The sequence below is a fragment of the Elephas maximus genome, chromosome 5, assembly GCF_024166365.1.
Source record: "Elephas maximus indicus isolate mEleMax1 chromosome 5, mEleMax1 primary haplotype, whole genome shotgun sequence".
Taxonomy (NCBI): domain Eukaryota; kingdom Metazoa; phylum Chordata; class Mammalia; order Proboscidea; family Elephantidae; genus Elephas; species Elephas maximus.
In genome coordinates, this window is record NC_064823.1 from 37960137 (window position 1) to 37972736 (window position 12600).

The 12600-nt window shown below is 36.1% G+C and overlaps 1 protein-coding gene across 1 annotated transcript in view; it reads left to right on the forward strand.

The window, feature by feature from the left end:
* ZGRF1 (zinc finger GRF-type containing 1) overlaps positions 1-12600 on the forward strand; it is a 99843-nt gene that overhangs the window by 51719 nt on the left and 35524 nt on the right. The window contains exons 10-15 of the mRNA XM_049885494.1: positions 1324-1405; positions 1496-1596; positions 3078-3201; positions 6812-7467; positions 8193-8331; positions 9595-9779. Of these exons, the coding sequence (XP_049741451.1) occupies positions 1324-1405; positions 1496-1596; positions 3078-3201; positions 6812-7467; positions 8193-8331; positions 9595-9779 (1287 nt within the window). The remainder of the gene's footprint in view (positions 1-1323; positions 1406-1495; positions 1597-3077; positions 3202-6811; positions 7468-8192; positions 8332-9594; positions 9780-12600) is intronic.

Sequence of the window (12600 nt, forward strand, 5' to 3'; positions counted from 1 at the left end):
TTTTTCATTCAAAAATTTATACACAAATGTTTTTGTGACATTGTTTTGCAATCTGTGCTCATCTATTTTATATCCTAGTCTATAAAAAATATTCTAAAGCAAAATGACCAGACCTACGAACAGATATAAGTGCTTTTTTGAATAAATATGAGATTGTTTGTACATAGCAGTCTTTGAATTAAAAAAAAAAAAATTATATTTTTAGCAGATTAGCACTGATTACAAAAAACATCATTGTGTTATATGCCACTAGAAACAGTGATCAATTAAACATTACAAAACGCTTTATTACTTAGACTTTTAGTGTTACATTTATTGAAAGAACATTTGTAGATTTATTTGAGCATAGATTTTTATTGCATATTATACTGCTCTTTTTTCTTGCCTTTCTGTGAACACAATAACTTTATTTCAATGTTAAATCATAGTGTAATCTTTTCGAAGACATTTAATTGCAGAATTACTGTTACAGGTCTAATTACAAAATGTATCTAATATTAATAGTGCACACACTTATATTTAAGTGATTATTATATTAACAATATGCCTATAACTGCACATATTTGCAGGTGCAAAAGCAATGGCAACTATGTTACAACTGCTGCCTGGGCTATGTTGTTGTTTTTTGCTGTCTATTCCCTTCCAACTCATGATGACCCATCCCAGATGTAGAGAGCAGAACTGCTCCATAGGGTTTTCAAAGCTGTGATCTTTTGGATGCAGATTGCCAGGCCTGTCCTCCAAGGTATTTCTGAGTGCGTTCAAACCTCCAACTTTCGGCTAGTAGTCAAGCACCTGGACTATAAAAAAAGGACTACAGACATGTGAAAATGCCGTAGCTTTTAAGTCACATCCCTATTTCAGAGATGTTAAGATGCAAAGAAATGTGTCATAAGAATTGATGAAATACAGTGTAATCTGCTTTGCCTGAATAGAGCTGGCCTCATACTTATTTCTTTTAGTTTTTTAAATTATAACTATAAATTGTATATGTGTGTGTATGTATACATATATGTATACATATGTGTGTATATCTGTAGAGTCTGTGGGTGGTGCAAATGGTTAAGTGCTACACTACTAACCAAAAGGTTGGTGGTTCAAACCCACCCAGAGGTGCCTCAGTAGCAAGGCCTGGAGATCTGCTTCCGAAAGGTCACACCCTTGAAAACCCTGTGGATCAGTTCTCTTCTACACATATGGGTTCGCCGTGAGTCAGAATCGACTCGGCAGTAGCTAACAGTGATGGTAACACGTATCTCCATGTACACACGTATACCTTTTCTTTTTACTAAATAAACTGATAAATGGATCTCTGTTTTCTAGTTCCCAGATAAAGAAAACTTTAATATTGAAGACAATTTTCTAAAGATAGCAGAATCTGATAAGGACACCACTGAAAACAATTGTAAGTAAATTGTGAGTAAAATATAACATTATGAAGTTATTTGATGTTGGATAAACTGTCATGTAAAGATATCTGCTTTTTTCCCCACAGCAATTTTAGGTTTCCTTCCTAAAGATGCAGAACATTCAGAATATCATTATTTGGATTATAATTTCAAATCAGCAGAGAGGACTGTGTGGGAAGCCAATAAGGTATATAAACAGAATTTTCATTGTTAGTGGTAAAAAAGTGTTGATAGTCTTGCAAGAAATGAATCTATTAGGAACTATAAGGATAAAAGTCGTTAAGACTGGTTGATATTTTTAAATATGATCAAGAATGTTTACCAGCAACCAACCGACATTAATTTAATGGTGAAATGGAAGAGTAATTTTTGTTTGTAGCAAGAACAAATAGGGATGACTGCTATCTCCCTCATTATTTGAAGATGTTTTGATTATTGCGATATGACATAAAATGAGAGGCATGCATATTAGGAAGAAGTAAAATTAGAAGAGTCAATCAAAACTTAGTAGAAGTTTAAGAAGGACTTAATAAAACAAGATAAGATAAACTTGGGGGAAAAAATTGCTTCCCTAAACCAGTTAGAGAGAGAGTACAGCCCCCGGACACCCTTTTAACTCAGTACTGAAGTCACTCCTGAGGTTCACCCTTTGTTCAAAGATTAAACAGGCCCATGAAACAAAATGAGATTAAATGGGCACACCATCCCAGGGGCAAGGATGAGAAGGCAGGAGGGGACAGGAAGGCTTACAACAGGGAACCTAAGGTCAAGAAGAGGAGAGTGTTGACATGTCATGGTTTGGCAACCAATGTCACAAAACAATATGTGTATTAATTGTTTAATGAGAAACTAATTTGCTCTGTAAACCTTCATCTAAAGTACAATAAATATTGCATTGATTAAATAATAAAAATTGATAATACTAAAATAAATCAATAAAAATACACCAGTTAGAGACTATAACAGAAAAAGAGTCCCAGGAATAGTAACAAATGATATAAAAAGTCAAGGTATAATCTTAATTAGAAATGTGTAGGACATACTTGAAATAAATAGGCTAAGAAATTTTACTGTGAGATATAAATTCATGAGTAAATCGAAATTCAGCAAGTGTTTATTGAATGCCTTCAGCATGTTAGGAACTTGTAAGACATCTTAAGACTGAGGTGAATACAACATCACTGTCCTTAAATACTTTAGAGACCAGCAGGTGGAGAGAGATGTTAATTAAGAGAACGAATAGAATTGTTATTTAGAAAAAGCTGTAAAAATTCTCTGAATCATAAGAGGAATCTAGTTTAGAATGGATGATTAGGGAAGGCCTCTTCAGCTACAGCAAGAGTAGGGTCAAGAACATAGCAGGCAAAAGAAACAGCAAGTGTCAATACCAAGATGAAAAAAGATGGGTGTGTTTGAGAAAGTGAAAGAAAGTCAAGGTGGATGGATTGTAGTGAGTGAAAGGGAAAGTGAGTTTACTTTGCCTTTCTCAAAAGACATATGTATAGTTCTTTGCTCCTATTGTAGCACTGCATGATGTGTTTGAAATAATAATTTTTATTATACAATGACAAATTCATTCAAACTGGGAAAAAAATTCAGTAATAAGACTTCAGTTTATAATTTTGTATCTTATGATTCCCTCTTAAGCAATAATTTCTTTTTGGATAGGTGACATCACCAGAACAAAAGATCTCTACATTGAGTCCTGTTTCTACTTTTTCTCTGACCTCAAGAGATGAAGATTTCTTGCTAGAATTCTCCGAGGCGGCCCTGAAAGCAAGAACTTTTCCTGGTGATTTTCACTTTCTCACCTTGGACAATAGTTGTTACCATATTGCTCTATTATCTGTGTGTCCCTATAAAATGAAGTTTTTTTCTGAGAGATTGATGCAGAACTAAAAATATTTTGGAACCAGATTCAATGTCATTTCCCCTGAAAGCCTTCTCAAACCCTTTTTGCCTTTTGACTTTTTCTGTTACAGATAGCTTTTACTTCCAAATCCAGCACTCCCTTTTAGCTCTCTAAACCAGTAAACCAGTTGCTATAGAGTTGATACTGACTCACGGTGACCCCTTTTGTATCAGAGTAGAACTGTTCTCGATAGCTGATTTTTCAGAAGTAGATTGCCAGGCTTTTCTTCCTACATGCCTTTGGGTATATTCGAACCTCCAACCTTTCTCTTAGCTGACCGTGTTAACCACCCAGGGAGTCCTTCTAGCTCTCTGGTTCCTTCTTACTTCGCCTTCCCAACCTTTGTCATCCCAGACCTCTGAAAGTGTCTTCTACCATTGTCAATACTTCTCAGAGCTGTAACTCCAGAGCTTTGCCTCTCCCAGGGGAACGGCTCATTGTGATTATCTTGTTCATGCCATTGATTGAACTTAACATAACCTCTTAGTTTCCCCTTTTTTGTTTACTGATCCTAGCAACATTAGGAAACTCTTAAGTTGGTCCCACCACCATGGCCACTGCCAACACTCTGTTTTCATACAGTTTGGCTCTTCCCTTAGAGTCATTTCCTGCTTTAAACTATTCTGTATCATCCCTTCTGCTAATTTTCTTTTCCTCTCTCTTATAATCTGATGAGTGTATCTTTCCCTGATTCTGAAGTTATGTTGGGTGAGGGATAAAATTGTAGGTAATACTTTTGGTCATGGGTGGATAATGTAAAAAAAAAAAAAAAACTTTGTAATGTGAATGGGTAGTTGGATTGGAGAAGATTTAATGGATGTGGTTGGTGGAAAGCAAGAAGGTATGGGAGAGAAAAACGGGAGAGTCAGTATGGGAGGAGTGGGTATTCTAAAACAAATGAAGTGACAGTAGAATGATAGATGATTTTCACAGTTATTCAATGAATGTTTTACTTTTTTAATGGAGTTTTAAGTTTTTTTTTTGGTCAGTGCTGTTTGATTTGTTAGAGTTACAGCATAACTTAATACTTTATAAAAGAATATGCACTGGCTTATCTACTATTCTGCTGCTTCACAAATGATCTCCAGAGTTTATTTCCAATAAGTATCAGAAGGGCACATTATTATAAAATAGGAAGCCATAGTATTGTCAGATAAAAACTTTAAGCGTGATTGGCATCTTTGCTAGGTCCCATGCAATATTATTTATTCAACAAATATCTATTGCTGTCTACTACACAATATGATAGACACTGGGGTTACAACAGTGAATAAAATATTCAAACGTCTCTTCAGAGAGCTTAAATTCATGTGGCAGAGACAAGCAGTAAACAGATAAATACGTCAGGTAAATGTTAAAAAAAGAACAAAGCAAAATAAGAGGACAGAGCATTATAGTATGGAGGGTGTCATGGATTGAATTGTGTGCCCCCAAAATATCTGTCAATTTGTCTAGGCCATGATTGCCAGCGTTATGTGATTGTCCACCATTTTGTCATCTGATGTGATTTTCCTGTGTGTTGTGAATCCTACCTCTATGATGTTAATGAGCTGGGACAGGCAGCAGTTATTTTAATGAGGCAGGACTCAGTCTACAAGATTGGATTGTGCCTTGAGCCAATCTCTTTTGAGATATAAAAGAGAGAATTGAGCAGAGAAGGGGACCTTACACCACCAAGAAAGCAGAGCTGGGAGCAAAGCACGTCCTTTGAATCCAGAGTTCCTGCTTGGAGAGGTTCCTAGTCCAGGGGAAGATTGATGACAAGGACCTTCCTCTAGAGCTGACAGAAAGCCTTCCCCTGGAGCTGATGCCCTGAATTTGGACTTCTAGCCTGCTAGACTGTGAGAGAATAAACTTGTTTATTAAAGCCATCCACTCATGGTATTTCTGTTTCAGCAGCACTAGATAACTAAGATCAGCAGTTCAAATCCATCCGCCACTCCTTGGGAACCCCATGGGGCAGTTCTACTCTGTCCTTCAGGGTCACTATGAGTAGGAATCGACTCGATGGTGGCTGGTTTGATTTTTAATATATAAAATAATATAAACTAAAAAAATAATATAGTTACCTAAAAATTACATATTATATATTTTACCATTTTATAGAATTGGGTATCTCAGAGAACACTGGCAGTTAGATGGAGATCATTCAAATTCATTACAACTATAGTAGTAAGTTCTTGTTTAAGAAGGTGGCCGATCTGAATATATGTTTACTACAGTGCCTTTTATTTATGTAGAATTTTTAATTATGAGAAGTACTTTTCATATTAGTTGCCTTATTTCTCATGTAATAACTCCATGAAATATATAAGTCAGTTATTATTAATCCCATTTTGCAGTTGAGGAAGCAAATCTAGAGAAGTCATTTGACTTTCCCAAAGTCATGTAAGGAATTGGAGAGCAGGAAGAAAAAAATACCTATTTTCCATCAGAAAAGTTTTCTTACTTCCTTACAGGAACCGTAGTAATGGAATTCTATATTCTTTTCAAATGGATTTCAATTTGTGATAGTATTTTATATTTTTAGGGATATATTTATTACTAAAGTTGCTGACAGAGGAATTGTAAAACTCTTTCAGCTAAAATCTCCTTTGCCCTGATCGTCAACACATTAATAAGTAATAAATATATACAGGAAGCTACAAATACATAGTCATATAAAGTGAACCAGGCATTTCAGTGTCCAGAGAAGGAGTATAGAGAATAAAACACTCGTTTTGGGTCTTGACTTTGCCAGTTGGTAGTCATGTTACCTTTAGGCCTTGGTAACCTCATCTGTAAAATGAGAATAATAAAACCTTTCTGGGCTTTAAAGCGCTTTGAAAACAAACCAAAAACCCAAATCCATTGCTGTCGAGTTGATTCCGACTCACAGCAACCCTATAGGACAGAGTAGAACTGCCCCCTAGGGTTTACGAAGGAGTGCCTGGTGGATTCGAACTGCCGACCTCTTGGTTAGCAGCTGTTGCGCTTAACTACCACACTACCAGGGTTTCCTATTAGTTTTATAACCAAACCCAATCCACTGCCGTCAAGTTGATTCTGACTCATAGCAACCCTATTGGACAGAGTAGAACTGCCCTGTAGAGTTTCCAAGGAACACTTGGTAGATTTAAACTGTGACCTTTTGGTTAGCAGCTGTAGCTCTTAACCACTTCGCCACCAGTGTTTCCTTGAAAACTTCAGTGCTGTATAAATATAATGAAGAAACTAGGGGAAAAATCCTTAGTTAAGGTAGAAAAGAAAAAAGGTCTTCAAGTTTATCAGCCTTGAAAAAGTTTCAATGTCTGTGAGTCAAACTTGGAAATCTGTAATTTTTTGAGATTAAAACCATTAATTTTTTTCAAGTGGATATAAAATTATGTGATTTTTGTTTTTTCAGGACAAGTTGATGCCTTTTGCTCTTTATATATATACAATGTTTTCTAGAGCCTGAGTACCGACTGATAGTATGTTTTTATTTAGTGAGCATTCTGTTTTCTTTCAGGAATGAAAAAAGCCGTTTCTCTGGAGAAGAAGAACCTTCAACGGCTTCCATTAGTAAGTAGAATGCGAGTTCCACTTATTACTTTGCCACCTGCTGATGGGCCACCTGACTTAGATTCTTGCTCACATGTGATTAACTGTGACACGCAAAAGTCCTCTCGTTCCCCTGTATTCAACTTGTGTGAAGAGTCAGCATTTCTTTCTTTTGGCTTTGAGTCCAAGGACCAAAGTGAAAATTTTTTCTTTGAAGAATCTGGGGAAGAGATCACAGGGGATCTTTCACCTCTCAGTAATATATCTACCAAAAGCAAGTGGCTGAAATATCAGAACACACCCCAGTGTGACTTCGCTGCTCCAGACAAAGTTGATAAGAAAGTAAGAGATGGCTTCTTTGCTGAGGCTGTCTCTGGGATGCATTTTAGTGACACAGGCGAAAGGCAGAGCAATGCTATGAATAAAAGCTCTTCAGACTCTGTGCATTTGCAAATGATAAAAGGCATGCTCTATCAACAGCAGCAGGATTTTAGCAGTCAAGATTTGGTTTCCAGAAAGATGGCGCTCTCTCTGAATTTAGAGCAGGCTTCCAAGACTGAAGAAGTTCAAAATGTGTTAGGAGAGTCTGCCTGCTACAGCTACAGTGTACCAGGCCATCCGCAGGTGAGGAAATGTACCAGTGTCTCTGGGTGCGTTTTTTCTAATAGTTGTTGTCTGAATTTCAACAGAAGAATTACCAAAATACTATAGGAGCAATGATTTTACTCTTAGAGCAGATGCCTTTTTTTTTGACCCAGAACTCTAGCTATAAATCACATAATTTCCTCTGACTTAAAATCTTTCCTAGTAGTTGTGAGCATTAAATGAAATTATATATTTGTAAGTATTTGGTACAATATATAGCACATGATAGATACTTAATAAATTATATCTCCTACGCCTGTTTCCACTAGTACTTCTGCTACTATTAATGCTACTATGATTGTCTTCATTTTTCACTCTCAGCTCAGTTTTGCTGATTAGTTTATTAGTAAGGCAAAAGAACATCTTATTATACATTGGTTGAGAGTAATTCTTATTATAGTGGTAACCAGAAATAGAGAAACCTAATGATCCACATATCAGTTAAGTTTTTCATAGCAGAAAATATTAAAAAACTTAGTAAGGGAAAGATAAGATAATCTCCTTTAGGATTAAAATTGCTATGCATAGTCATTCTTGCTGTACTTGGTTTCTCGTTTGAAATTAGAAAGTGATTTTCAAGGATTCTAGAAATCCAAAGAAAAATTAATTTATTTTATTAAACATGTCTAAAAGAAAATAATTTACTTATTAGTAAACAGTATTTTTCTGGAGTAGTTATAATTACTTGAATTATTCCTTTTCAGGAGATAAATGCCTCTGAGCTATCATTCCCAAGTGGACAGAAAATAAAATCTGCTTGTCTTCCCCAAAGGCATATTCACATACCAGCTGTTTTTCAGTCTCCTGCTCATTATAAGCAGATTTTTACATCTTGCCTCATAGGTATGGCTGGTATCTTTTTATTTTGATTGACTACTGTTTAATATAAGTAGTGTAGTTGTGAAAAAGTGCAATATATTGTGAGTTTTCATATTGAATCTTCCAGTTGGGACTTGTTATAGTCCATATGTTTGCTCCAATTTTTGACAATAACTTTTATTCTAATCTCAGATCATAACTGAATTTTAAAGGTAGGAAACAACAGTATTATCTTTTTTTAAAGTTACAGCTTTTTCATTATTTTTTTAAAACTGAAAGTGTTATAAATGGCTTCATTAAATTAAGTGGAAAATTTTAAATATGATTTTTTTTGTTTATTTTGTTTCTTATTAGGTGAAAGTCATATAAAGACCATTTTAAAGTATACAGTTCAGTGGTATCTAGCATATTCACACTGTTAGGAAAGCACCACCTCTATCTAGTTCCAAAACATTTTCATCGCCTTAGTTTCCTAGGGCTGCCATAACAAAATACCACAAGCAGGTGGCTTTAAAGAACAGAAATTATTTTATGATTCTGGAGGCTAGAAGTCCAAGCCAGGATATCAGCTATGTCGTTTCCTTCTGTGGGCTTTGAGAGAGGAACTGTTCTATGACTCTCTCCTAATTTCTGGTGGCTGTTAGAAATCCTTGGCGTTATTTTGCAGATTATTGATGAATTCATCTCCAGTGTCACATGGCGTCTTCCCCCGTATGTGTGACTGTCTTTTCATGTCTGTTCTCCCCTTTTATAAGATACCTCTTAGAAAGGATTAGGACTTGGACCCACCCTACTCTGGTATGGGACACAATTCAGTTCATGATCAAACTCATTAAACCTGCTGTCAAGTCAATTCCCACCAATAGTGACCCTATCAGACAGAGTAGAACTTCCCCATAAGATTTCCAAGACTATAGTCTTTATGGAAGCCGACTGCCACATTTTCTCCAGAGGAGCGAATGGTGGGTTTGAACCACCAACCTTTTGGTTAGTAGCTGAGTGCTTAACCACTCCGCCACAAGGGAACACAACTTTTCAGGGGACACCATTCAATTCAGAAAACCTGTACTCATTAAGTAGTCAATCCCTATTCCTTCTCCTCTAGCACTTGCATGATTAGTTTTGATAGTTTGTTTTGCTGTACAAGGGCAAAACTCTCCTTTTTGAAAGTGAATATTAATATAATGTTATAGCTGACTTAAAAAGCTGTTTTCAAATTAACAAACACATACATGATACAAACGTGAAATGTTCATATTTAATTTTCATTTGTATTTTTTTTTGTAGAACATCTAAATATATTGCTGTTTGTGTTGTCACAAAGGTTGTATAAAGCTCTTTCAAAAGTTGACATATCATTTTACACATCTTCAAAAGAAGAGAAACAAAAAAATGTAGAAAATAATGTGCCATCCTGCCATCATCATCAACCTGCAAAACTTGTCATGGTTAAAAAAGAAGGTCCAAATAAGGTATTGTTCCTCTCCCCTCCATCTACTCTGCCAAATACTTGTCTTATAGAAAGTTTAAGTGCCTTTTGCCTTGTGACAAACTCAAAGAGTCTTTTTTTAAATAATACTTTATTGTGCTTTAGGTGAAAGTTTACATAGCAAATTAGATTCTCATTTAATAATTTTTATACACATTGTTCCAGTTTTCACAGTGTGTCAGCATTCTCATTATTTCCATTGTTTGTTTTGTTTCCATTGATCTAGCTTCCCTAAAGACTGAGTCTTGATTTGGAGCCTTCTCTTTGAGGCATTAGTACCTAATGTATAGTAAACTTAAAATAAATTTTTATTGAAAGAGTGAAGGATCTGTTCTATGATACAAAAATATCAGTTAAGATCAGCCTTCAATATGGTACATACAGACAATGGAATACTACTCAGCCAGAAAGAGAAATGAAGTCCTTATACATGGTACAGCCTTGATAGAGCTTGAGGACATTATGTTTAGTAATATAAGTCAATCGCAAAAGGACAAATATTATATGACTTCACTTATATAAAAGGCAAGAACAGGCAAATTTATAGAGAGAGATCAAAGTTTACTAGTGGTTACCAAGGATAAGAGAGAGGGGGGAAAGGAGGAGTTAATGCTTACAGAACACTGAGTTTCTGTTCATGGTGATGGAAAAATTGCATTGATTAAGGCTAATGGTTACATAGGTGATTGGTGTAATTGATGTCACTAAGTTGTACACCTGTAATTTGTTGAATTGGCAAATGTGTATTATATATATATTTTACAACAATAACAAAAAGAAGAGGAAGAAGAAGAGTAGCTACCGAGGCTGTTTATGTACAACCACCCACCTCATGGGATTTGGTTTCTTGGATTGGGTGTTTAGAGTCATGGACTTATGGGACATCCCAGTTAATTGACCTAATATTGCTTTTAGCACTTTTGTTTTACCTCCTAGTTTGTTACATAGTGTCTGAGGTCTTAAAACCTTGCAAGCGACTATTCAAGGTACAACGATTGGTTTCTATTCATCTGGAGCAACAGAGGAAGAAGATTCAGGAATAAAAGCAGGAAATGGAATGCATAGCTGATTGCCTCCATGAACAACTGCCTCCTTTGCTATGAGACCAGATTGGATGGTACCTGACTATCATTATTGAACGTTTTGATCAAAGAGTCTATAGAAGAATCCTGATCAAAAAAGGGGAAAATACAGGACAGAAGTTCAAATTCTCATGGAGTCCAGATTTTCTGGAGCCACTGAGGCTCAATGAACCTCTGAAAATATTGCCCCAAGATAATCTTTAAGCCTGAAACCATGAACCAAAAATATCCTCTGAAGCCTTCTTTAAACCACCTAACAGTCTAGGTTAATTAGTAAAGAATGTCTGCTGTAAGCATTTAAAGAACTACCTATATGGGATCAAAATGAAAACAAATCTAAAGGTTAGCTTAGGAGGAAATAAGTTTATGTTAATAGAGGAGGAACGAATCAGAAAAGGAAGGAAAGAATGGCTGCACAATTTGAAGAATGTAATTAATGTCACTGAATTATACATGTAGAAATTATTGAATTGGTGTATGTTTTGCTGTGTATGTTTTCAACAGCAATTAAAAAAGGTGAACCTTCAAGTTGCTTAGGAACTTACAGTATAGTAGTATACAGAGACAGATATGTAACAGAAAATTTTATGTAATACTGTAATTGATAAGCGAGGAAGTGAAGATTGAAACTAGTTTCCTTATGTAATCCTCGGTACAAGTAACAGACAAGGTCAGAGGAATAGAAGCACAGTGATTTAATTTACATTGCTGATAGCATGTTGTGGAAGAATTCAGGTTCGTAAAATGTTAATCTATAGTTTGTACTCATTTATAAGAACTGTACTTTCACATATAATAATACAGTTTTCCTCCTCTGTTTGCATATTCCTGGAAACCCTGGTGGTGTAGTGGTTAAGAGCTACAGGTGCTAACCAAAAGGTTGGCAGTTCGAATCCACCAGGCACTCCTTGGAAACTCTATGAGGCAGTTCTACTCTATCCCATAGGGTTGCTATGAGTTGGAACCAACTGGACGGTGTTTTAGTCATCTAGTACTGCTCTAACAGAAATACCACAAGTGGATGGCTTTAACAAAGAGAAGTTTATTTTCTCACAGTAAAGTTGGCTAAAAGTTCAAATTCAGGACGTCAGTTCTGGGAGAAGGCTTTCTCTCTCTATCAGCTTCGGAGGAAGACTAGGAGCTTCTTTGTGCAGGAACCCTGAGTCCAAAGGTTGTGCTCTGCTCCTGGCACTGCTTTCTTGGTAGTATGAAGTCCCCAACTCTCTGCTTGCTTCCCTTTCCTTTTACCTTTTGAGAGATAAAAGGTGGTACAGGCCCCACCCCAGGGAAACTCCCTTTACATTGCATCAGGGAGGTGACCTGAGTAAGAGTGGTGTTAGGATTCCACCCTAATAATTTTTAGCACAAAATTACAATCACAAAATGGAGGATAACCCCTCAATGCTGGAAATCATGGCCCAGCCAAATTGATACATACATTTGGGGGGGGGGGCATAATCCAATCCGTGACATTTTACCCTTTGGCCCCCAAAAATCGCATCTTTGTAACATGCAAAACGTACTCACTCCATCATATCATACCAAAAGTCTTAACTCCAAGTCCAAAATCCAAAAATTTGTCTTCATCTGTGAAATCTAGAATATAAATTATCTGCTTCCAACGGTACAATGGCAGAACAGGCACAAGCTAGACATTTCCATTACAAATGGGTCAAACTGGGGTAAAAGAAGGGATAACAGGCACCAAGCAAGCCAGCAGAA